Below are 26,750 nucleotides of genomic sequence, written 5' to 3'. Positions count from 1 at the left end.
CTTTTTTTTTTTTTAAACAAGAACTTTTTTTTCACTGTAATCTGTTTTGTTAAGGGTAATGATAAAGATTTATCAATATAGTTTGTTCGCGCGCGCGGGGGGGGGGGGGGGGGGGGAGGGGAGGGGGTGTTTATGATCAGAACCCTGATGAGACCTTTAATGTGAAAGTCGTTTGGTTTCATAAGTCATAACAAAATTGAATACCAAATGAATAAAAATCTGGCCATTATGATCAGAACCCTGATAAGACCTTCAGTGTGAAAGTTGTTTGGTTTCATAAGTCATAACAAAATTGAATACCAAATGAATAAAAATCTGGCCATAAATGCACCACTTCTTTACTCCATATTTATGCACATATCTCCCAATATATATGCACTGATGAGACCTTCAGTGTGAAAGTCGTTTGGTTCAAAATTGAATACCAAATGAATAAAAATCTGACCATAAATGCACCACTTCTTTACTCCATATTTATGCACATATCTCCCAATATATATGCACTGATGAGACCTTAAGGAGTTTACGATACGTTTCCCAATTATTAAACAAACCGAGATAGCTTAGCAAGTTGTCCGATATCAGGCTCAATTGTAGGTTGCCTTTAATTATTATATCTTTATAAGAAACATTAGCTTATATGTGCACTAAGTAAACTAGGGTCATCTATTATAAGTTTCCCTACGTCTTCTATCTCTTTACAGTATGTGTGTTATTTGTGTCTGATAGGTGTTTTCCCTATATTTCCCTATGTTTTCTATCTCTTTATATGTGCACTAATTAATTTGATCAGTGTGTGTGTATTATTTGTGTCTAATTGGTGTTGGGTGTTTTCCAATTTGGGGTCTTTATTTACTTAATGTGCAATCCAATGTCTTATCTGGTTAGAGAGAACATAATGTTTGACAATATAATGTCTGATATCTGATCCAATCTGGTTCTGTAGATATGCTGAATAAGTAAGTACTGTTTGCTGATTTAGTTGCATATCGAGTATCTTGAGATTGTCTTTTATCAGTAGATGATTAATTGTAGATGTAATGCCCCTTAGTAGAAGGAAATTAAGGTGCATTAACAACAATAAATCAAGATAATGTGTACACAAGTGGTTTAGTTTTTTTTGCTATCAGTTGGTGTCCAACATGATGCAAGCATATTTTGAAGTGTGTAATATCTTTTGAAATGTATATGAAAAACAAGTTGCTTATCTTACCGACCCCATTCACTCATCTATCCCTTTGTTCATTCAGGATTATGTTTAATTTATTTAGGTTAAATGTGTCTTATTCATGCAGTTAAGGCTTGTGCATTCAAGTCTCGCAGCAAAGCGCGTGCATATTTTATAGTGTAAACTGTTTGTAAGATAGAATCTATCTCCTACTGTAGTCCTGCTGAACCATAGAAACAACTTACCTACCTAACACGGTATTCCCCGGCCCTACACCTATCTCAGTTCACACCTAATCCATCAGAAAGATGGGGGAATGACTTCAAAGGAAGCAAGTCAAGCCAACAAAAATTCTCCTGTGGAAGATTTGTCCACGATATTAAAGGCAAATCATTGTCTAAATCATTTCTGCAACGTTACATTACTGGTTACGGTAAAAAGAAAAAGGAAAAAAAACCAAGGCTTCAGACTCTACAAGTCAAAAAGACCTCAAAGGGATAAAAAGTGTGTGCAGTCGCATTCACTAATCACAGTATAAAGAAGAAATAGACCAAGACCAAGACTTCAAAGGGATAAAAAGTGTGTGCAGTCGCATTCACTAATCACAGTAAAGAAGAAATAGACCAAGACCAAGGCTTCAATGGGATAAAAAGTGGGATTAAAGTAAAAAGAAGAAATAGACCAAGACTTCAAGCCAAATCTGCAGCGACGAAAAATAATTTAAAGCCACCACACCAATCCCTCAGTTCTTCATCAAACACTTTCCTTACTCAGCTAACAAAAATGAAAACTTTACAATCTTTTGTCCTCCTATTCTTCTTCACTATCTGTCATAATGTCACAACTGGAGTCTACAGCCAGTGTCTCAAAGACCAGCAACTGTCATTGCTCCATTTGAAGAAAAACCTCACGTTTATTTATGATGATGCTGATTCCATGTTTGTATCGTGGGATTCAAGTACAGACTGTTGTTCTTGGGTCGGTGTTACTTGCAGTAGCAACGGGCGTGTTGTTGGTCTTGACATTAGCAGCCAATACATCTCGGGTGGCATTGACAGCTCGAGCAGTCTCTTCGATCTTCAGCATCTTCAAAGCCTCAACTTGGCAGATAACTTTTTTGTCGAAGGCTCTCGCATACCATCTGCAATTGGAAAGCTGACAAACTTGAGGTATCTAAATTTATCAAATTATCATGTGAAAATTCCCGTTGAGATTTCACACTTGACAAGGTTGGAGGTCCTTGATATTTCTCAAAGTTATATCTTGAGCAGCGAGCAGCTTGAAATCCCGAAGTTCAGCATACTCTTTCAGAACCTCACGGAGCTTACAGAGCTTTATCTTGACCGTATAGACGTATCAGCAGAGGGGAGTCACTGGTGCCAAGTGATATCATCTTCACTGCCAAACCTAAGGGTGTTGAGCTTGTATAGAACTAATCTTTCAGGTCCTATTGATCAATCCCTCGCTAAACTTCAGTCTTTATCTGTGTTGAAATTGGACAGAAACAATATCTGTGCTCCGGTTCCAGGATTCTTTGCCAATTTTTCAAAGTTGACTACCTTGAGTCTACGTGATTGTGGGTTAAATGGAACATTTCCGAAGCAGATCTTTCAGGTACCTACTCTACAAACTCTTGACCTCTCCCTTAATCTGGAACTTCATGGTTCCTTGCCAGAATTTCCCAAGAATGGATCTCTTCGATCCTTGATTTTAAGGCAGACAAGGTTTTCAGGGTTATTGCACGACTCTATTGGCAACCTCAACATGTTGTCCACACTAGACCTTCACGGATGCAATTTCACTGGATCAATCCCAAAGTCAATCGGAAACCTAACGAAATTGGCTTATTTGTCCTTGTCATCAAACATGTTTAATGGTCCAATTAGTTCTATTCACTGGGAAAACCTCATTAATCTGGTACATCTCTATTTGTACGACAATCAACTGGTGGGGAGCATTCCGTCGTCTCTGTTTTCTCTTCCCTTGTTGCCGGGCTTGGCACTTTCCCATAATAATCTCTCTGGGCAACTCCCTGAATTTTTTAACGTCTCTTCTAGTTTAATTTCTAACGTTGATTTGAGTTTCAACTATTTGGAAGGGCCAGTTCCCGTGTCTATCTTTAATTTTCGAGGGCTTCAGCGGCTCTTTCTTTCTTCAAACAATTTCAGTGCCTTTCCTTTTAACGGTTCTCAGCAGCTGCCAAAGCTGATGACGATTGATCTTTCGCATAATAATCTCTCTGGGCAACTCCCTGAATTTTTTAACGTCTCTTCTAGTTTAATTTCTTACATTGATTTGAGTTTCAACTATTTGGAAGGGCCAGTTCCCGTGTCTATCTTTAATTTTCGAGGGCTTCAGAAGCTCTTTCTTTCTTCAAACAATTTCAGTGCCTTTCCTTTTAATGGTCCTTACCAGCTGCCAAATCTGTTGATGATTGATCTTTCGCACAATAGCTTGCTGGTTTTATACAATGGCAGCAATTCCTCGTACTCTTCATTTCCTCAACTTACTAGTTTCAGTTTAGTTTCCAACAAGTTGAGAACATTCCCGGGTTTCTTGAGAAATCAAGCCTATTTAAGAAAGTTGGACCTTTCTGAAAACCAAATTCAAGGCCAGCTACCCAATTGGATATGGAAGCTCGATTCTCTTGATTACCTAAATGTTTCTTATAATGCCTTGGAAAGTCTCGAAGGTCCTTTCATCAACTCCACATCTCAGGTGTCTGTGCTTGACCTTCATTCAAACCAGCTTAAAGGGCCAATTTCAATTGTCCCATATGCCGAATATCTGGATTACTCAAACAATCATTTCAGTTCTAGTATTCCAGTATCAATATGCAATGCAAGTCGTCTTCGCGCTCTTGATTTGTCCAGTAATTCTCTGAGCGGTGAGATTCCTCGGTGCTTGGCTGCAATGAGCACACTCATGACACTTAACGTCAGGAAAAACAACATTACTGGAATGATTTCTAATCTTGAATTTCCTGAGAGCTGTGAGTCATTAGAAGCTCTAGACCTCAGCCAAAATCAGATTGAAGGTCAATTTCCAAAGTCTCTAGCCAGGTGCACAAGGTTAATGTTTTTAAACCTTGAAGAGAATCAGATAACAGACACCTTCCCATGCTTGTTGAAGACCATCTCCACCTTGATCGTTCTTGCTTTGCGGTCCAACAATTTCTATGGAGGCATTGGATGTCCGCTAGTGAAGACCAATGTCACCTGGCCGGTTCTTCAAATCCTAGACTTAGCTTACAACAATTTCAATGGTGAAGTACCAGGATTCTCTTTGACAACATGGCATGCAATGAAGGATAACACAGATATTGGTTTCTTGTCGACAGTCAATGTTTCTAGCCGTCCCTCTTGTTACAGTTTGAGTTTTACTGAAGAAATCATTTGTAACACAGGGGTTGTATTTTCGTATGAGCCTACTATAACGATTACAAGCAAAGGTTTAAAGATGGATCTGGCAAAGATTCTATCCGTCTTGACCTTGATTGACTTCTCATGCAACAATTTCAGTGGGGCAATTCCCAAGGAAATGGGAGCTTTGAAATCTTTATATTTTCTCAACTTGTCAAGTAACGCTTTCACAGGTGAAATCCCATCATCATTTGGTAACATGCGACAACTCGAGTCCTTGGACTTGTCACAGAACAAGTTGAGCGGGCAAATCCCACAACAGCTGGCAAAGCTTAATTTCCTTGAATTCCTGAATCTCTCGAATAATCAACTTGTCGGCAAGATCCCAGCTGGTACTCAAATTTCAACATTTCCAAGAGACTCATTTACAGGGAATAAAGGATTATGAGGGCCTCCGCTGATGGTGGATAGTAAAGCAAGATTGTCACCACCACCAACATTAAATGGAAGCCATCCAAATTCTACAGATGAGATTGATTGGGATCTTATTAGCGTCGAAATTGGATTTATATTTGGCTTTGCAATTGCTGTTGGGTCACTTGTGTTCTTCAAGAGATGGAGTAAATGGTATTGCAGGTCTACGTATAAAATCCTTGTGAGGATATTCCCTCAGCTTGAAGAAAGAATTGGTCCTCATCGAAGACATGTTCACATAAATCAAAGGTGGAGACGTTGAAATGTTTATGAGGAGCAAGCAGCTGGACTCCATGTTGTGCCAGGGTAAAATCCAACAATTAAAATATGGTTTCACATTTTGATTTATAACTTGTGTTGTAATTAGGTTTGGAAGTTATTTTGTATCTTTCTGCATTATGGTTAATAAATTTTTCCTTGTATTGTCGAGGTTTCTTTAAAAACGAAAAGAACAAGCCTACTAACCAATGCCTTAAGCACGCATTTTGAATTCCGTTTTAACACTTTTCTAGGATGGACAGTCAAACACATGAGCAAGGAAAAGGGGTTATCATGTTGTTTGAATTTGTGTGCATCATATCTTATATCTGCTGGTTTTGTTTTGTACAGGTTTTGCACCCTCGTTTCCACCCTGTCTAAGTTTTATATAAACCGATGTTTAAGTTTAATTACAATAAATTAGTAACAAACTTATCAGTCAAACATAAAAAGCCAAAGCAGTCATCAGACCCAAAACCCACTGATGGTCTAAATTACTACAAATTAAGTACAAATTCTTTCACCTAGGATTTTCTAAGGATTCATTAAAATTAATTTTCACAATGAATTGCATATAATATTTACAAGCTTCTCTTTCATATCTTGTGATTTGTGTAGTTAAATTCGATGAAATTCGTCCAAACATAAGGAAACAACAGTGATATATGTTAATTGTTACATGAACAATATAGATTCAAGCGGTTGGTAGTCGAGACAAAAATCAAAAGTACAAGAAATCTTCAAGAAAAACATTCCATTTCAGCATAGCTAGTAAAAACCTAGCCAAAACATCATCTGCAAAACAAAACAAAACAAAACAAAAAAAAAATAGTAAACATAATCATTCAATTAGTAAAACCAGCAATGGTGGCATGAGGCTCAAGAGCCTTGGCAGCTGGACTGCCCTCCACATCAGGGTTAGGCTCCACATGCTTCCCAAGAAGCTCTTCAGGTAAATTCTTTATACCCTTGAGATAGAATGTGTAGAAAATTTTAAAAGGGTACACAAGCTGCTGCAACTTCACTTGACCATACACACCTTCGAAAATTCCAGACCCTCCTGTCACGGCCAAATACGAATCCTCATAAGTTAAATAAGCTCCCTGCACAGAAATGTGACCATAGTCTCCAAAGTTGAAGCTGTAGATACCCTCGTATCGATCTCCACTATTGATCTTCTCCGGATAGTGTTGGATCAATAGGGTTATCCCCGTTGTGATTCCAACGCGTTTTTGCAAGTCCCCGGTGTACAATTTGTTCGTGAAAGGGACAACATCGCCAAGGCTGTGGACTTCTTTCCCACTCAATCTTAGGTAGGCCGGGCTGCCACGGTCTAGTTCATTGAGCTCGTACACATGAAGCACTTGTGGAACTTCGGAGGCAGGTCTTTGATCAGTGTCGGCTGATGGGCTTGCTTGGGTTTTGCAAGTGAACGAGAACGTTTTTGGCACGGAGAAGTTGTTCAATTGTGAGTAGGAAGTGTGGAGTTTTATATCAAGTGGGTTTTGAAGCTTCAATGACTTAGAATAATTGGTAGGTGAATGATGAGCACAGGAGCATAGCTTAGGGTTTGCAAGTTTCACAGAGGGAACGAAAGTGAGGGAAGAGGTTAAAGAAGCCATTGATTCTAGCTAAAGTTATTTTCCTCTCTTTTCTTAGCAACTGAAAATTTCGTGGAAAATGCATAGATGAGATTGTGTTTATATAGGATTTGACCGATAGGTTTATTTTCATATGAATTCAATTGGATGAAGGTGGAAGGGTAGGAGAGTGTGAACGACTGACTCATTGGATTTCCAAGATAAATGAATGAATTGCTTTCAGTGCGTTATTGATTTCAATGCAAGAAATGAATCGAGTTCATTGTTTTTCAACTACTAAAATATATGGATTAATAAGTATACTAATTATCTGATGAAAATTATTGATTAATGGTCTGTAAACTGGATGTATACAAATTTAAAAATTTAAACTTATTCAACGTGATAAATAAGGTGTTGAGTATTACCACCGTTTGAGGGTGGTGAACAAAATGCAACTGAGAATCTTCAATAGAAGTCTCTATTTAAGGACTCCCAGCACTACTTTTGAGTACTCATTACTGAGCAAATTAGGCCATCTTGGTTATTGAAGCCCTACCATTACATTATTTTATAATTCTAGCATGTGCTTGCTTATATTATCTCACGCAGGTTTAAGTTGTAAAGCCATATGAGAATGGGTAATGCTAGTGAAATTAAATTGCGGATAAAATTTTGTAAACTAAATAACATGAAAGTTGATGATTGGATTTTAATTTTTACTTAAGCGTTAATAAACGTGTTCATTCATATTGGTGACAAATCATTTAATTTATAAATATAATCTATAAAAGTAGTCTCTCTACCACTACCCTATAAGAATATGTGAGAATGGTATATAAGATCAACGGTGATTAGGTCGGCTGGACCCTCTTGCTAATTGATCGGGCTATAACGAGCATGGACCATCTTAAATGGGCTGACCCATTGCACACTTTGGCAATATATGTGTATTGTTTCACTCCTAATAAAATAGAGGTATTTTGTAATAAATCCAACACTTAGCAATATTGGTTAAATTATGACACTATCAGTGTTGTTAAGCGTGTTGTTAGGCGTGTTGTTAGGCGTGTACCAATGATCCGTATATCTGAATATCTAACATATTTGTTATAGACTGTTTCTTATTTAGACTGAACCAGCATATATACTAGGGTTGGGCATTTAAATAAAATAAATAAATAAAAACCGAGTGAACTGGCCGAACCACACTGGCAACTTGGTTTGGTTTTTTTATTTCTTCTAATTTTCGGTGGGGTAAATTACATAGTAGTCACTCAGGTTTGAGGTCTATTTGCAATCTTATACAACATTTTTAAAACATTTCACTTTCATACCTCAAGTACTATTTTATTTCAATTTCATACAACCGTTACATTTTCCATCTATGTATCTGTTAAATGCTGACGTGGCTGCCACATATATGCCATGTGGCTGCCAAATGTCCGCCACGTGGAAAATAAAATAATTTTTTAATTTTTTTTAAAAAAACCTAAAATTGTAAGAAAAAAAAGGGACCGAACCCCTGCAACCCAGAAGAAGAAGAAGAAGAAGAAAAAGAAAGGGACCAAACCCAGAAGAAGAAGGAGGAAGAAGAAGAAGAGAAGAAGGAAGAGGAGGAGGAGGAAGAAGAAGAAGAAGAAAAAAAAAAAAAAAAAGGGACCGACCCCAGAAGAGAAGAAGAAAGAGGAGGAAGAGAAGAAGAAAGAGGAGGAGGAGGAGGAGCAAGAAGAAGAAGAAGAAAAAAAAAAAGAAGGGACCGAACCAGAAGGAGGAAGAAGAAGAAGAAAAAAAAAAAAAAATGATCGAACCCCCTGCAACCCAGAAGAATAAGGAGGAAGAAGAAGAAGAGAAGGAGGAGGAGGAGGAGGAGGAAGAAGAAGAAGAAGAAAAAAAAATGGACCGAACCCAGAAGAAGAAGAAGACGAAAGAGAAAAAAAAAAAAAAAAAAAAAAAAAAGTGGCAGATAGGTTTTTTAAAAAAAAATTAAAAAATTATTATTTTTGCCACGTGGCAGACATTTGGCAGCCACGTGGCATATATGTGGCAGCCACGTCAGCATTTAACAGATCCATGGATGGAAAATGTAACGGTTGTATGAAATTGAAATAAAATAGTACTTGAGGTATGAAAGTGAAATGTTTTAAAGATGTTGTATAAGATTGCAATAGACCTCAAACCTAAGGGGCTAATATGTAATTTACCCTTTTCGGTGGTAAAACCAAACCGCACTGACCTTAATCGGTTTGGCAATCAGTTTCCAAAATTCTTAGGGTGCAATTAACTGAACTAACCCACATACATTTAATTTTAGCTTTTAATCATAATTAATATGTGTAGTAATATAAATGGTTAGTTATTTACAATTTACAGTGTTTTCATCACATGAAAACAAAACCTGATTAGTTTAAGAGTCCATTTGGAGAATAACATGGAGCACCATTTGGAGAAGGCACTGCTTTGGTCTCTCCTTGGGCTGCTTCATTTGTGCTTTCCTTTGAACAATCACTATTATTGTTGCTATGTTTTGTAGCTTTGGAGAGAGATTTTATGTATTTTCGTCTTTATACAAATCGAAAACCAACCCAAATCAACCTACGACTATCAGTTAACCAACTTCATCTGTTTTAGAACTAGCTTGGTTGGTTTCGATCTGCAATTTTAACTCAACCAACTAAGTTGGTTTGGTTTCGATTTTGGCTCCAAACCAACCAAACCAACCCACACCCACCCTTGGTATATACTAAATAGCTCAAAAATAGCTTGAGCTTGATTTTGTACTTTAGCTTTTTACGTGAGCTCGTATAAAAAGCATGCCAAACCTAGCTTGAACTCCAAAGAAATTAACAAATGAGCTAGGGCAGTGGGTAATTTGACTGATATACTCCTTTACAACCCTACGAACTCGAATAGTTCCACATTCACTGCAAGTTGCAACCAACAACAAAGGTTTTTTGTCTGGATGGTCGATGATGAAGCGCCAGATATGTTAAATAACTTTAGCATCTAAGGAGGAAAAGTAGTGCAAAATCTACGGCTTTGCTTCCTGATGTGGTAGTAGTACAATAATATCTTAAGTACTGTACGTGGATCCTCTTTGAAGGGTTTGGATCCTTTGAGCAGGAGGTCTGAATCTTTCTGACCAAATAACAATGACCGTTCAATTTTGATTCAACGGTTAAAAACAGATGATTTTTTTAAAAGTTATAATAATTGTAACCGTTGAATCAAAATTCAACTATTCATGTTATCTGGACAGGAGGATTCAGACCCTGCTCAGGAGAGGATCCAAATCCCTCTTCGAAATTCCGAATCGACCGATCATTATTTTACTTTAGTCTAAACAAGGGTTTTCAAGATCAAATGAACAGTGTTTGAGACCGAATTGTTAATGAGGCCGGCCCTTTGGGTGTTCAAATGACGGAAATATTCACCTAGGGTTAGGATCACACGGCTAGAATTAAAGGGTTGCAGGGCACTTTTGTCATCTTAATTTTGGGATTGACGGTGAGGGCAGACGGAGAGGGACAGTGGCCATGCCACTTGCAGAGGTAGAGAGCGATAGAGAGAGATTTCGTGCGGATCTTTCGATTCGGGAGTAGGAGGGTGACATTGAGAGAAACCGAGAGAGAGAGAGAGAGAGAGAGAGATTTTGTGCGGATATTCGATTCGGGAGTGGGAGGGTGACAGTGAGAGAAATCGTCGGGACTGCAAGGAGAGAAAGAGAGAGGGAGGGGTGGGGGTGGCGAACAGTGGCAAGTTAGGTTCGTGTATGCGGGATTTGCTGTCCTTCGTCCATCCTGCGTCTGCATGTCCTTATTCACAAGGTAAGTAAACACCCCTTATATTCGTGCATGTCCTGATTGAAAAGCCAAGAAATCATTTTGAAATCTTTTGTCTAGTGCTCATAGCCGCGTGTATGTTCTTCTCCAACCCTACCTCTCTTTCATCAACAAAGCTTGATAATTTGTTTTATTCAATTTTTGTTTGTTTGCTTTTGTTTTTGTTAATTGCAGCTGCCAATAGCAATTTTCCCAGTACACATGCCCTCAATGCAACTCACGCTACTGTTCCCTGCACCGCTACAAGGTATGCATGCTGATTTGTACATATTTTTATTTATTGTATTTTGTAATATTTAGCAAAATCAAACATTTGATCACCTTCTTTTGATTTTGGGTTTGGTGGGTTTGATGCGTACTGATATAAATTTATTTGGTTTTTTTTTTATTTGAAATTGGTGATTGGATAACACGTTGGAATGTGAATTTTCGTTCTTATATTCGTTATCCGTGAGTGTAAATACAGATGCGTAATAATATTGTTACACTTCTACTTGTCTTGGGTTTTTATATATTTTGTGTGTTTGCTTAGTCTTGTCTTGGAGTTGGATGCACTTTGTGTGATGGATTGTGATTTGTTTGAAAATATCTTTAGTGTGATGATTTTGAGTATAATGTGTTTTACTAATACTGTTTTTTTCTCCCTCTTTGTAGTCCAGTCGTGCAGAAGACATCTTCATTAACTGGTAACAGATGAAATCGTTTGCAGTAGAGGTTCTCGTGCAGATGAGGGAAAATACTGCAAGTAGAGAATAGATAATAGCTCAAGACACATGGTATGAGGGTGCAGGTAAACTGTACATATGCATCTGGAAAAAGTAAAAAGTAAAGGCGGGTTGGTTGTAGCTTCTCATTCTCACCACAACATTAAAAAGTAAAGGCGGGTTGGCTGTAGCTTCTCCTTCTCGCCGCAACATAAAATACTTTTGAACTGCATTAAGCTGTTAATAAATTAAGCTTAAGCTATATTTTACTTATCAAGAATGGGTAAACTGTTTTAAATAGGAAAATTAAGTACTTATATCAGGTAAACTATCAATTTTACAAAGTTTTCTGGTAAATTAGATATATAGTTTAATTCGAAGAGTTGAGGTGACCTTTACTTTTATTAAATTATATAGTATAATTGCTTCCCCTTTTCCCAATCTCTATATATCTACTCAACTCTTGGGTTAATTATTTGTCAGAAGGAATGTTTAATTGCCTGATCAATGATGTCGATTCAATTTGAAGAAGAAATAGGACTTTTGTTCAATAAGGATTTGAAATAGAGATTAAGGCTCACATATGAGTAAGATGTCCCAATTGTTCATTGATTCTTGGGTGCTACAACATTTTTTTAGTTGCTTTGTGTGAAAACTAGTCATACTTGTTGCAGCTAATACACGCCAGCATCAAAACGTGGGCACATTTTCTAGTGGTCTATAAGATATCTATATCTCAGATAATTAACCAATTCTTTTTTACTTCCTAATTAAAACGTGAGTCACAATCACTATGTGGTCGCTTAGACCATCTCCAACCGAAAGGTCCAGAGGGTCGAAAATAGCCCGAAAACCGTTTCTAACCGAGGGCTAGTGGGTTCCACGAAATCTGAAAAGGCCAACTGGCTGACCACTTTCAACCAACCAGCCCGCTAGCTAGCCTAATTTCTTTTTTTCTTTTTTTTTTTGTTCTTTTCCATTGCCCAGCCCACTTTAGGGTTTAGGGCTTAGTTTTTTTTTTATGGTCCCAGCCCACTTTTTGTTTTTATGCCCACCAACCTCTCTTTTTTTTGGACGTTTTTTCTTTTTAATTTCTAATTTTTTTTCTTACACCATTTCTCACATATTTTTTCACAATTTCATGTTGGCTTACCTTATTTTATTTCAATTCTTCACATTCCATACTATAACCCTTTGGTCCTCAGTTGGAGATGATTTTTTGTGACAAGGCTAAAACGAGCCCTTAGCCTTTTGGCCCTCGGTTGGAGATGGAGGTAAATATGATCATGTACTGTTCATTAAAATATTAATATCTTTAAGGGCCAGAAGACTAAAACGAGCCATCTGACCCTCGTTCGGTTGAATATGGTCTTATAGCTCACAAAAAAGCAACTAATAACCTAGACTCACAAAAAAAGTACAATTTTATCTTGTTGCTCTTTCTTCGAAACTTCTTTTTTAAAGGAAAAGTCCCTATCAAATTACTAGGATATTTTTTTTTGAACTTTAACGAAAAGCTTCCGGTACTGTTCACTTTAACGAAAAATTATATTTTTACATTAAAAAGTCAATTCTAGTACTATTTATTTTACCCTTTATTTTGTAACTTAAAGTTTTCAAGCTTTTTTTATTAGTTTTTTTTATTTTTTTTCAATTTAGTACCTTTTTGGATACCTAGATATTTGGGATATTTGCCTACCTTTTAAGATTTTCATGTCGCACCAATGTTTCCCTTCGGTGGAAATTGTACTTGCCAAATGCCAATATCAATAGCTTACCTTTTACAAATACATAAGTTAGTGCTTCTGCTTAAGTTGGAAGGGTGACCCTTATTTTTACTTATTACATATTTATCTCAATTTTTGACTATCGGATCAAATGAATTGAAGAAAATCAATGACAAAAAATAGCAAGAGTGCGGAAATAGTAAAAACAGATGTAGGAATAGCACTACACAAGTCATAATGCATATGGAAAAACGCTTTTAGTTTAAGCAGTTAAAAATCATTTAACTATACATCAGAAGATCTTAAGTTTAATTCTTTCTTTCTTTTTCTCTCCCTCATGACACTTTTATGAAGAAAAAAAACCTATTCACATTATTTCAACGCATTTATTTTTTTATTAGTATTATGTATTTTCAGGACATAAAATTTCAATAACATCTTTTATTTATGGGATAACTTGATATAGATCCAATTTTGTGAGCCATTAGTAAGATTAGTCCACTTCTTTGAAATAGGTCCAATAATTGAGATTCCACATATGCTTATTTGTGGTTTATACCATATGTACTCCTTAGGCTTACGAATTGTAGTAAATAGACAAAATTTCTTAATTATGAGATTATTTGTGGTTTAACTAATCCCTTAATTGTAATATTAGTTATAGCCATATAATCACCTCAACCCCCAGTCTGTTTCATCCCTCCTTTCCTTCTTCCACACAATTCCCTCTGTTAGATCATGGAATCAATCCTCCACTTTTTGGTCTCTTCATTTCATGGGTGATATTTTTGTGTTCTTCCCTCCAAATTTGATCCTCTAATGGAGGTATATTATATCATATTTATATTCATATGTTCTATCTTGTAGGTTCCCAAATTTTTTCTTCCAATACAAGAGGTAGTTTATTTTTTGTTTTGTAGGTAGATTATATCTGCTTTGCAGGTATAAAGCATCTTTCTTCCTATACAATAGGTAGTTGCTAGATTATATCGGTTTTGTTTTCTTCATAAATAATTGGTAGTTTGACACATCTTGACCTGAACTGTCCACTAAGACTCCGAATCGAGCTGTGTTGGCCGATACCTGGAAGGTGACGAAGCCATAAAGTGTAGTGATGTGGAACATGTGAATGAATTTAAACCTAAAAGTGCATAAATGCAAGAGTGCGATGTGAGTGGGAATGAACTCATTTCACATGTGATGTCAGAGCATAAGTAAAGTACAGTAGAGTGGATTGAGAATCATACCATCGAAGGTAATCTCCAATACCAGGATTTGCCATGAATCCTTGTTGATGAGAAAGCTTAGCTATTAAAACCTGGAGGGGCGCAAAACAAGGGTTAGTGGGCTTGAAAATAAAGTTTTAGTAAAAACCTTTTGAAAACGTTATAACCCCTCGCTGTAAAACTTGTTTAGTTTTCAGAAAATCATACTACGTATAAGTATGAAATCAAATGCAAATCAACAGTAAATCCAGAAATATTTCAAATCACTACTAATCAGCAGCGGCATAATAAAATCAGGTGCTCATCAATCTATGCTGACACACGAGTCGGAGTTGCCTAAGGCAACTAGTACGACTCATAAATCAATCTACAATAACACACTAGTCGGAGTTGCCTAATGCAACCTGTACGGGTCATAGGCAACCTGTACAACAGTGTCGGAGTTGCCTGCCTTTTATTGCAACATGTACGACAGTATCGGAGTTGCAACCTGTACAACAATGTCGGAGTTGCCTGCCTATTATCGCAACCTGTACGACAGTGTCGAAGTTGCCTATTATCGCAACCTGTATGACAGTGTCGGAGTTGCCTGCCTATTATCACAACCTGTACGACAGTGTCGGAGTTGCCTATTATATAAACATAGTCATGCCATAACTCAATCATTTCAAATAACACCATAAACTCACATGAACTTACCTGTGCGTCTCGCGTTCACCTTAGCACTTCCAAGCATTCACAACAATTATATGTAGGTAATATGCATATGGATATGCCCTGATGCAATCTAAAACTCAACCATATCATAGTATTTAAAAAAAAAAAAAATATATATATATATATATATATATATATATATGACTTGGCATAAAATGCATAAATCAATTTAAAAGCATTTGTGGAACTATCAATCATATATATACATATTATAAAAAGGGAAAGACCCACTCACCTGAAGTCTGCGCTACAATTTCCTAGCACAAATATTGAGGCGTCACGAACCATCGTCGCCTGTGGCCAAGTCCAATTTGGCCGGAAAAAGCTTCAAATCGCCACGAATCTATCGGAAACCCTAGAATGGGTGTTCATCAATTCGACTTCTCCGGTGTTCCAATGCCCCTATCACTGGTTGGGTCTTGTTCCTGGGTCTAAGAGGAGTTGATTAAGGGTGGTGGTGGGTGGTGAAACTCTCCGAAAGGGAAGAATCGTCGTCAAGCACCTCCGGTGCTCCGGTGAAGTTCCTCGCGGGTTAGGACCTAAAAATCCTCAAATATGGGTGGAGATGGTAGTTGGGAGGTTGTGGAAGAAGTTGTAGGTGTTGGATGTGGATGAATCAACGGAAAAATGGTGGATATCGACCATAAACAACTTGGGTCACCGGCAGTTTGGGTGTGCACAGGTTGAAAGGGAAGGGAAATAGTTTCTCTCTCCTCTTCCAATTGGTCCTTTCTTTTTCCCCCTCATTTCTGATTGGTTTTTTATTTCCTTGTTGAAAGCTAATTGGCTTCATTCCCACAAGATGGGAGTTCAATTTATATAACTAACCAAATTCAAACGTCTGTAACTATATTGTTATAATCTGGACTCGCAACCGGCTTTCGCTTATACGTTCGTACCATCGAGTACTACGCAAATACGCCCAAAGAATGAGTCATACGTCTCTCTAACCGAGGTTAACGAAGGTCAAAATCTTTGCCTCAAGGGGGCATTTTCGTAAAATCACTAATTTAAAATTTATAAAACTTAAAATTAGAGACGGGTTGTCACATAGTTACTAGATAATATTTTAGTTTGAGTATTTAAATATTCAAAATTTAAAAACTGAATAAATGATAAAAAATTTAAAGAAATTAAATATTTTTATCTAGGGGCAAAATTGATATCAAAATATGTAATTGAATAACTGAACTCAGTCCTAAAAATTACCTATGTTTTTGGACCTAGATCCAAAAACCCCCTTATTGCGTTATTGGATTTTCATCAAAACCATGTGTGGAGCCAAAAATATTCACAAGGCAACACGTGGATTTTTGACAAAAGAAGACAAAACTACCCTTGGGGCATACCGGGATTTTTACGCGCAAGCAGCGGGCAATTATCCCTCAACCAAGTCAAAAGTGCCCAAAATAGGTATCAACTTAAAACCTAATTTATTCATATATTTCCTATTTCATTATTTAGCTAATCAATTAGCTAAATACTATAATTATTCCATAATTCCTAAAACATTCCTTCTAAAATAATGATAAATAGCTAATTAATGGGTTAATTAGCTAATTATTCCCTTAATTAGCATTTAGACCATTCACTTTACCCTAATTCCCACAAAAAGCCCGGTTAACTTTCATCCCCAAAAGAAGTCAGCCTTTCCTTCTACCTTTTTTCCTTTGTATGACAAATAATTAGCCAAGTTAATTAGGGAGTTATTGGCTAATTATTTGGTAACTCCTAATTAAATCTAAATTAAACCCAAAAAACCCTAGCCACCTCCTATCCCTATAAATATACTCTCATTCTCACCAAAAAGCCAATTCCAACACTTTGGCAAAAATCCCAAAATTCTCTAAACACTCTTTTTCTCTAAATTCTAACTTTGGCATCGGAGGTTCTTCGGCCAAAGTCCCCCCCATTCATCGTGGGCGCGTGAGGCTCTTGGCCTTAACCTAAGGTGTTAATTGTTTTGTAGGTGCAAAATTGTCCAAGATCAAGGAGGAAGAAATTTGCATCCACACCATGTTTTCTTCGTCGAAGATCAAAACCAATTTGATGAATTTGATAGAGATCTATTACCATGAAAACTTAACCGAATATATAAAGCAGCGTGAAGGTCAAAGTACAAAAGGAAATTTTGACGGGCTGCATATATTGACTCAACGTAACATAACATCATTTACGTAAAATAATGATACACGTATGATTCATTCTCTTTATTAAAAATTATTTTGAAAAAATTAATTTGATTTAAAAGTTAGTTAGCTAGTCATGAACAAAAGAAATTGACGGTATATCACTTATTATCATATTTTATAGAAAATGAGAAGGAGAGATGGAGAGAGAGAACGTGAGAGGAGTGGGAGGTTTTTTTTTTTTTAGTTTTTTTTTTTTAAATATTAGAGGTATTTTAACATCACTTGTAAATGATGTTTCAATAAAAAATAGTAAAATTTGGACCTGTGAAATTACATTATTACCCATCATTTTTTTTTGTGATAAAAGACTAAATTGTCTTTTCACCCTTTTTTTATTGATAAAGAGAGTTTCATTAATTAGTAGAGATTTTAAGAATGACTAAATAGTCTATAAATTAGATAAATATTATAAAATTATATTTAAATAATAAATAAAGTAAACTATTTTGATTATTTTCAATTATACAATGAAATATTTATGGCACTGATGAATTACACGATGGTGGTCAGGGGAGGCTAAAAAGCCTCTGTGAATTTTCCTAGTCCTTGAAATAGTAGATTGCCGTGATGAAACCACCCGCTGATCCTCTTTTACAAGCAAAATTTACGGTGGAATATTGATACCAATGACAATGCAGAATATCACTGGTATAAAACGAAATAAACTATAACCAAAAACGAAGGAAAAAGGGAGAGAAAAACAAGTAATTGTGAAGAGAAGATAGTGATGAGGATTGCGTTATGAAGACTGGTGGAAGATAATGGCAGAGGTGAGCGAAGTCTGAGGCCATCTTACGTGGGACCCGGCATACTTTGCTCTCCTCTCTTTCACTACAGCTCATATAATTTTTCTTTCTTTTCAAACACTACCTTTTCCTTTCTTTCTTTTCGAACACCACCTTTTCCTTTCTTTCTTTTTTTTTCTTTTTCTTTTGTCACGCTGGCACTCTCGTCACCATTCTTCCCACTAGTACCACCGACTACTCTCTCTCTCCTCTCTCTCTCTCATCATGCATTTTGGTTGCCCTATCTTTGGCGAGAGGTCTATATTACTAATACCATTCGCACTCCTCTCCTTCCTCCCCATTTTTCCTTTACAAATCAGAAAACCAAACCCTATTTCTTGCATTCTTCTTTCTCTTCTATGTACTACAACTCTCCTCTCCTCCTCCTCACCCTTCTATTCATTTCTCTACTGAATCTATATAAACATAATAAGTTTAGTAATTTTGTAATTGTATTAAATCCAATTATGATGATTAGCTTTTGTAGAAAGATCACCCCTCACTCTATCCTTGGCCTCACCACAGATACTACCCCCACAACAGCAACAACAAAAACCACCTCCGTTGATGCTCGTGAAAAGCTCCCATTAAAATGCCACCGTTACATTTCGCCTTTAAGTTCTACAGGATCAGGAGGAGGAGGGTTACTAGGATTGGTCGCCGCAACCGATAACGATCGCATGAAAAGCCAACCCCTTGTTTTGGAATCTTCATCCATCAAATCATCATCATCCTCCTCCTCCGCCTCCTCCTCCTCCTCCTCCTTCTCCTCCTCGTCATCAGACTCGTCACCGCCAGCTTTGTCACCGGTGGTGTTTGAATTTGGAACAAAGAGAGATCCAGGTGGGTTTGGGTTCATAGACAACATAGGAGGTGGTGTGGACGGCTTGATGTCGTGCACGGAAAGTCTAGGGTTTGAAAGCTCGGACGAGAGGCTGGTGGACGATCATCAGATCGTTGAAAGAATTAGCCATGTTCATGAGAAAGTTGATGAGAATGATCAAGATGGTATCGAGGAGGATGCATGTTTGAGGATGATGAGGCACTCGATTAAGAGAGCGCCGAAATGGACGAAGATGGGGGAGAGGAGAGTGGAGCCCAAGAAGTTTCCTCCCCCGCTTTCATCATTGAATCAAAATGGACATCCAAGGTATTATCTGAGGCCTGAGAGGAAAGATGGGAGGTTGGAGCTTACGGAGGTGAGGATTTATAGGCCTGAGATTTTGAGAGCCTATCGTGAAGGTGGACGGTTGAGATTGCATCTTATTAGCCACGAACCTCACATCCAAGAAGAGGAAGAACCAATATTAGAACGCATAGAAGAAGAAGAAGAAGAAGAAGAAGAAGAAGAAGAAGAATTTAATGATGAGGAGGAGGAAATAATTAATGAGGAGAAAGAGGAGGAGAGTGTTGGTGAGTGGAAGCTGAAGGTAGGAGGAGAAGGGTTTCGCCGGTGTCAAAATCTGGTGAACCGCCACCATGTCCATCACCACCACCACCACCACAACCACCACGGCAACTTGCATGTGTGGAGCCAGCAGCAGCATTGCGTGACAACCAGGTGATGATAGCATGAGCTCATCACTTGGCTAGAAAATCAGGAAAACATGGCATGATGTTCAAGTGTCAGCGTTGAGAAGGAGGCAAGTGTGTACGTGTAGTTAATTAGGGCACCGTTTCCTAGCAATTAGGGTTTAAGGGTTCGACTTAATCATTTAATGGTAGAGTGGGAAAATGGCTTAACCAAGCTGGTTAAAGCAGTTTACTTTTCCCTCTACACCAAGATTGAATCAGTTCATTCGAAGTTTAGATGAATTTTTTTTTTTTGTAGATTTCCTATTGTTTGTCAAAGTTAATGGTAGAGAGGGAATTTAGTAATTAGGAAGCTAGGTCATGTATGCTTCACGGTCGGTGTATTTTATCTTTTGGATGCTTCGCGGTCGGTGTATTGTGAGTGTAAATGTAAAATAAATTGCATGGTTGACGTGTCTCAGAAGTTTTCTGCCAATTTAATGTGAAGACGGTGAGGAATCTCTGCTGTTGACAGCAGGCAGGCTCTGCAGATGAAGGGCTCTGAAAACGCAGACCCAGAAGGCAGGAAATAAGGTCATCTCCAACCGAATGGTTCAAAGAGTTAGAGGGTCGAAAATAGTTTGAAAATCGTCTTCAACTGAGAATTAGGCCAAATGGCTTATAGGCCCCACTGGACAAAAAGGGCCAAAGGACCAACCGGCTGGTCCAAATCAGCCAGCCCCAAGCCGGGTCACATGCTGACTTCATGATGACATCATATTTATTTTATTTTATTTACCTTTTTTTTTGTGGGCCAAAATTTTCTAAAAAATATGTAATTATGGGTTTAGATTTTTTGGACCGAGAAAGGTGATTTGGTCGAAGTTGGGGTGTTCATTTTATAAGCATGTTTCCTTGCTCATTCATCTCCCACGGTTGATGTGGGACAATTATAATGGGTGTAGTTGTAATTCATTTCATAAGCATGTTCCTTTCACAATTTATTTTAAATATTTAATTATATTACATTTAATTTGCTCGTTCTTTTGGTCCTCGATTGAAGACGGTTTTTTGTGATAGGGCTAAAACGAGCCCTATAACCCTTTGGCCCTCGGTTGGAGATGGTAAGAAATATGGTCATGCGTTGTTCATTAAAATATTAATTTTTTAGAGGATTAGAGGGCTAAAACGAGCTCTCTGACTAACTTTCGATTGAAGATGGCCTAACAAACACAAAAGAATCAACTAGGCTACAATATTATGCATGTTATTATGCAGCATGCACTCTAATACTAGTCAATCGTGTAAACTTTGGTAACATATTGCATACGTGTTAATTTTGATTGGCTAGCTAGTTATAAACTAAACAAGGGTAATTCTCATTTTAAACTCAATTTTTTTTATTGTTTTAATTTTTTAATATCCATGTGAGGTCAGATTGACACTTGGCATTCAATCATTATCCACGTGGACGTCACGTCATGCGTTAATGGAGGTTCTGACGGAAAGCCTAACAAATCAAGAAAAAAACTTATCTATGAAAGTTTAAAAACTTTGATACTTCAAAGTAGTAAAGTGAGAATTACCCACTAAACAATGCTACGTACACTGCAAAAAAGAGTTTTTTTCGTAACAAAACTTCTCCAACGTGAACCCGGTATTTGACAAAAAAGGTTATTTCTCCCAACAAAATTCAATATTATCAGACGAAAACTATACCGATGAAAGTTTAACATTATTCGGCAAATGATTTGTCTTTGTTATATTTTTTTAATTAATATTATAATTTTTAATTGATATTCTCAACCATTGGAAAGTAGAAAGATTTGTTGGCTTGAAGTCATCCCTTCAATATCGATCCCAACAAACTATTATTCCGTCATCAGTCATTATGAGATGCGAAATATTATATGTCTTGGAGAATTTTCGTCGCCATGGTAACTTTTATAGTCTCGTGAGCTTCATGGGATTGTTGTTGAAGTTAAGATATGCATAAGTCATTTATATAGGGGGGTTTTTGAACTTTAATCCCTCAAGAAGATTAAAATTTAAAAAAAAATTGGTGTTAGATTAAATATTGATTTTAGTCCCTAATGTACCCTTAATTCAAAATAATTAATGTGCATCTTATTTAGTGTCTCCCATTAAATATTTAAATTTATTAATACACAAATTTTAATTTATTTTTTGACCAAAAAAGAGTTTTTTAATTTTTTAATTTTATTTAACATTCTTTAAACTTGAAAGACTCAATTAATGTACCTAAATGTTAGTACCGAAATATATTATATTGAACTAATATATTTAAATGTTAGTACCGAAATGTATGTACCTAAATATATGCACCGAAATGTATTAATATTAAATTAATGTACCTAAATGTATGTACCGAAATGTATACACTGAAATGTTAGTACCGAAAATGTATTATATTGAATTAATGTACCTAAATGTTTGTATCAAAATGTATGTACCGAAATGTGTGTACCTAAATGTATGCACCGAAATGTATTATAATGAATTTAATATACCTAAATGAAGAAGATAAAGTACATCAAAATATATTGTATAACAAAAATTAGTTTATCTAAATGTTCACAACAAAATATATTACGATGAATGAAATGAAAATAAAAATTATTATTAAATAAAATTAATACATTAAAATTTAGAAAGAAAAAGATAAATAATTAAAAAAATCAAAATATAATTAATAAATGAGGTTATTAATGTATTAGGGACTAAAATTAGATTTTAATTTTACTCATGGTTTTAATAAATATATGTTAGAATGTTGGCCATATAATTGGGGTGACAAGTAGTTTGAGTTGATTGTTCTTACTATATAAGATGAGCTTGAGATAATATTGTTATCACCACTAATCAACTAGAAAAATGGATTGAGAGGGACATGTTGCGAGGTGACGTACAGATTAAAGACAAAAAAAAAAATAAATAAATAAAGGGACAAAATTAAAAGGGTTAGGGTTTTCAGGGGTGTATGTTGTTGAGTGCTACCATTAGGGAAGACTTCGACCAACAAAAAAAAGTCATTTGCCAGCTACAATATGATCACAGCACCCTAAGACACGTATATATATTAGTATATATCTAATTGTTGAAATATGTATGTTCGTTAGATGATCATTTTATTTGCGGATTTTGTTTTTTATTTTTTGTTTTTAAAATATTAAGATATTATATTGGAGAAAGATGTAAGACGAAGAGGGAGAAACAAAGATGAAAGAGAAAAAGTAAAATTTCGAAAGTAACTTACAGAGACTTTTGATTTTTAGTTTCCATGATTTATTTGTGTAATTCTTCTGCATCTCTTGAACTATATTTTCTTCGCTATTTTATCTGTCTTATTTCTCCAACGTATCTCTCTATCCCTAACGCAAAGATTAAATCAAAATCAAAATGGTTATCAAACGAACAATACATTTACAATTTAAGTTATTAGTTATCTAATTTATTATACCGTTCTTAATTTGTTACAGCATATTTAACTGGTTATGGAATAGATTTCATTTATGTTGTAGCATGCTTTAAACAAGCTTTAAGCCTTCGTTGGTCATGTGTTCAAGGCTTCAAACATAAGATGTAGTATGAAAAACAAATTAGCTCACTCATGTACACGTACTAACGGCACATTTTACACATGCTTATTAATGATTCCTAACAATAATAACTCACAAAGTAAATATGTTGTTGTTTGTACCATACTTGATCAATCCCGAAACTACTGAGCACCGATCAATGTTATACCGTCAAGGACCCAAAAAAGTTTCCCTCCAACCAAGAGGCCAATCACAGCGCGACACGTGTCGACATCAGAAGCCAATCATAGCATGACACGTGTCAACATCAGAAGCCAATCACAACACGACATGTGTCAATGTTAGAATGAAACTAGAAACTCTCTTCTATAAATAGAAATCATTCTCTCACAATATTTCATAATGTCATTTGTACTAAATCATTCACTAGTACTCACTAAAGGAGAGCTTGAACCTATGTACTTGTGTAAACCCTTCACAATTAATGAGAACTCATCTACTCCGTGGACGTAGCCAATTTTGGTGAACCACGTACATCTTGTGTTTGCTTCCCTGTCCCTATCCATTTACTTACTTATCCACACTAGTGACCGGAGCAATCTAGCGAAGGTCACAAACTTAACACTTTCTATTGTACTAAAGTCCTCGCTGATTTTGTGCATCAACAGTTGTAATACTATAATAATCATCGATCTTTAATACTTTTGCATGGTTTAACTCATATTCATTAATGTATAAATACAAAAACAAATATCTTATTAGAGTTTGCATATATCTTTCTTATTTGACAATGTGTATGCTTGAAAGCTACATTTTCATATGTGTTGTTCCACTCACAAACCACAATTATTGGGCTGCTCTGTACATATATAACTTATATATTAGCCAGCAAGGACTAGGATATACATGAGAGTTGATTTTCACACATTTTTTTAGCTGTTCGTGCACACTTTTTTATTTTGATCATCAAATTGAATAAATAAAATGAAACAAGTATCATACAAGGATACACATGTGGGAGGAGAATAATGGTGTATGCTTATCCTTTTCATATATGATGATATAAAGAGTTTAGGATTCGGGAACAAACACGTTTTTTAACACACATTTTGATATCCATTTTGTCGGGTCTATTTCGAAATGTATTTTCACAATCTGAACCATCTATATTTTAGTACATCATTCATAGATCATCTACTAAGATGAAGAAACAATTTTCATCTCTAGTTTTGACACTCCCTAAAACAAAAAAAGCTTAAATTGTTAGTTGTTAAGGGAAAAAAAATTGGTAGGGATCAAATATGCACCAAAGTGCATATACATAATTGACTTTTGTCACTACGATAGAGCGCCATATGTGAAAATATTTGTGACCTTATACAAATTAATTCTCAATATCACCAAGTTTTCTTATTCAGATGTTGCAACTGGCGAGATAAACTTTTTTTCTACTGTAGTTAACTACATTGAAATATTTGAGAATCGAAGAGGAAATGGAGAGGAAAGAGTAATTGAGAAAAATGAACTAGAGAGAATTTAGATAGAGAAATATGAGACTTGTATATTGACTTAAAGAAATGAAAATTACACTATATTTTTATACTAGAAAACCTAACAACTTTAACCAAATACTAACTGTATTGCTAACTTGTACCCTTAGGCCGTGTTTGGTACATCGGATAGGACATGATAGGAGCATATTTATGCGACTTAATTAGCTTGTTTCCTTGCATTTATGTTGCTAGTACTTAGTAATTTTAGTATTTTAAGCTATTTTCTTGCAATTTCAGGCTTTAAGGACAAAGTATGCAAACATGTGCATTTTGGAGCCTTTTGGAGCAGTTTTGGGCATGGAATGGATAGCTTATGCTTGGAGCAAGGTGGATGGACGAAATTGAAGATCAAAGGAGGCTAGGAATGAATTATGAAATGAAGAAATGAAAATGAAGAACAAAGAGTTCAGAATTAGAAACCAAAGTTTCTATTCTTGGAGGTTTCCATTCTTGAAAGTTTCTATTCTTGGCTTGGAAGTTTCCTAATCCTTCCTCACCTATGTTCCAGCCACAAAAGGGTTTCAAAACATGTTAGGTTGCCTAATTACATGTTTCTAGAAGTCCTAGAACCTGCCCTAGACATTGCCGCACCACCCTAGATGAATCCCCTTCCTTGCCGCACAAGGGAAAGCTTCCTTTCCTATTTTCTGCCTTAAAACCACATTCCTCTTTTATTTCTTCTCATTGCCGCACCCTACCTTCCCTCCTTGCCTAATTTCTTAACCAAAAACTCCTTTCCCTTTTTCCCTTAACCTATGCCGCACCTTACATCATTTCTTGCCTATTTTCTGACCCAAAACACATTCCTAAATCTGCCCTACAATCTTTGCTGAATTTCCCTTCCTTTTCTCTTTAATTCCTGCACCTTACTTGCCTATTTTCCATTGATTTCTGACTTTTAATTATAGGAAAAAATAGCTAAGTTATTTCTTTCCCTAAAACTCATAAAAACTGTGCCCTAGCCCTATATAAAACCCCATTTGCCGCAAACTCTGAGGGGGGGCTCTTCTAATCAGCCATTTCACACTCCACCCTTCACCATAACCAACCTATATCCATCCACCACCACAAATCATCACAAAAACCTTCACCCATCCTTTGTGCCGCAACAAAGAAGAAGGAAGGAGACCCTTGGACGTGCTTCATTCAAGACGTTGGATTGTTGGAGCGTTTCTAGGTGTTTTCATTCTTTGTTTTTAATGTCTAAATTTATGTATCTTTGTTTTGTAGACATGAGGAACTAAGCCCTTCTTGGCTAGGGGGCTATTCAATACCATGATTATATTTGCATTATGAATTGATTACCTTCAGTTGTTATTTCATAAATTGTGAATTCAATTTGCTTAACCGTTTGATTGATAACTTATTCTTGTATGTTTATTAAGAGTGCACACTTAGTTTTCATGCAAGGATTTGAAGCTAAAATATAAGGGAGTTTCACCTAATAGTTACAAACTTATATTTGCAAGTAGTGGAGGTCGCTTATAAACGATCGTGTTAAGTGAATTCTTGGCAAAAGTTTCATGCTTTTCATAGTAACAATTGCCTCGTCAATGCTTATAGTTTTCATGAAACCTAATGATCTTTGATTGTACCTTTATTGTGCTTTTCACGTAGGGGACTTTTAGAGAATGCTTTGAGTTGTTGTATGTGCTTCCCCATCCAATTCATTAACTTAAGGAGAACTTGAAGGTTAAAAAAGTGCTGTCACAGTTAACCTGGAGTATTGAGTTTCATGACTTATTGAGAGAAGCAATTGGAAATCAATTTGAATGCAAATGTGTCATGTGTGGAGAAGAACTCCCTAGTTAAACCATCACCCATCAATTCACCTAATTTTGTCTAAGAATCTGTTTACATTGTTCTTGTTTTAATTTACTTATTTTCGTCCAAAATCAACCCCACCTTATTTCTTTGAGTCATATTAGTTAGAACTTGTCTTAGATTATGTTTTTAAGTGTTTTAAGTCATTAGAAAACCAAATTTCGTCCAAGTTTGTGTTAGAGTCCAAAACTGCCCAGAAAGTGTTTTTAAGGCAGTTTTGAGTGTTTTTGTGCTATTTTGAGTCTTTTGGTTTGTTTTAATGTTTT

The 26,750-nt window shown here is 36.2% G+C and overlaps 1 protein-coding gene, 1 long non-coding RNA gene and 1 pseudogene across 2 annotated transcripts; 2 read left to right on the top strand and 1 right to left on the bottom strand.

The window, feature by feature from the left end:
• The first annotated feature begins 146 nt into the window (after window positions 1–146).
• On the top strand, window positions 147–5,472 carry LOC103434105 (receptor-like protein 7; annotated as a pseudogene).
• Window positions 5,473–5,907: 435 nt separating this feature from the next.
• LOC103433988 (allene oxide cyclase, chloroplastic-like) lies at window positions 5,908–7,013 on the bottom strand. The gene has a single exon (XM_008372302.4). The coding sequence runs from the start codon at window positions 6,882–6,884 to the stop codon at window positions 6,108–6,110; it is 777 nt and encodes a 258-aa protein (XP_008370524.3). The 5' UTR covers window positions 6,885–7,013; the 3' UTR covers window positions 5,908–6,107.
• A 3,365-nt stretch (window positions 7,014–10,378) lies between these two features.
• Window positions 10,379–11,768, top strand: LOC103408560 (uncharacterized). Its single transcript, XR_524994.4, has 3 exons — window positions 10,379–10,669; window positions 10,859–10,931; window positions 11,339–11,768. It is a non-coding gene; the product is annotated as an uncharacterized lncRNA (long non-coding RNA).
• Window positions 11,769–26,750: the final 14,982 nt, after the last annotated feature.

The sequence above is a fragment of the Malus domestica genome, chromosome 04, assembly GCF_042453785.1.
Source record: "Malus domestica chromosome 04, GDT2T_hap1".
In the NCBI taxonomy this organism is placed as follows: domain Eukaryota; kingdom Viridiplantae; phylum Streptophyta; class Magnoliopsida; order Rosales; family Rosaceae; genus Malus; species Malus domestica.
Note: the sequence above shows the minus strand (reverse complement) of the source record. Positions and strands in the feature narration are given on the sequence as shown.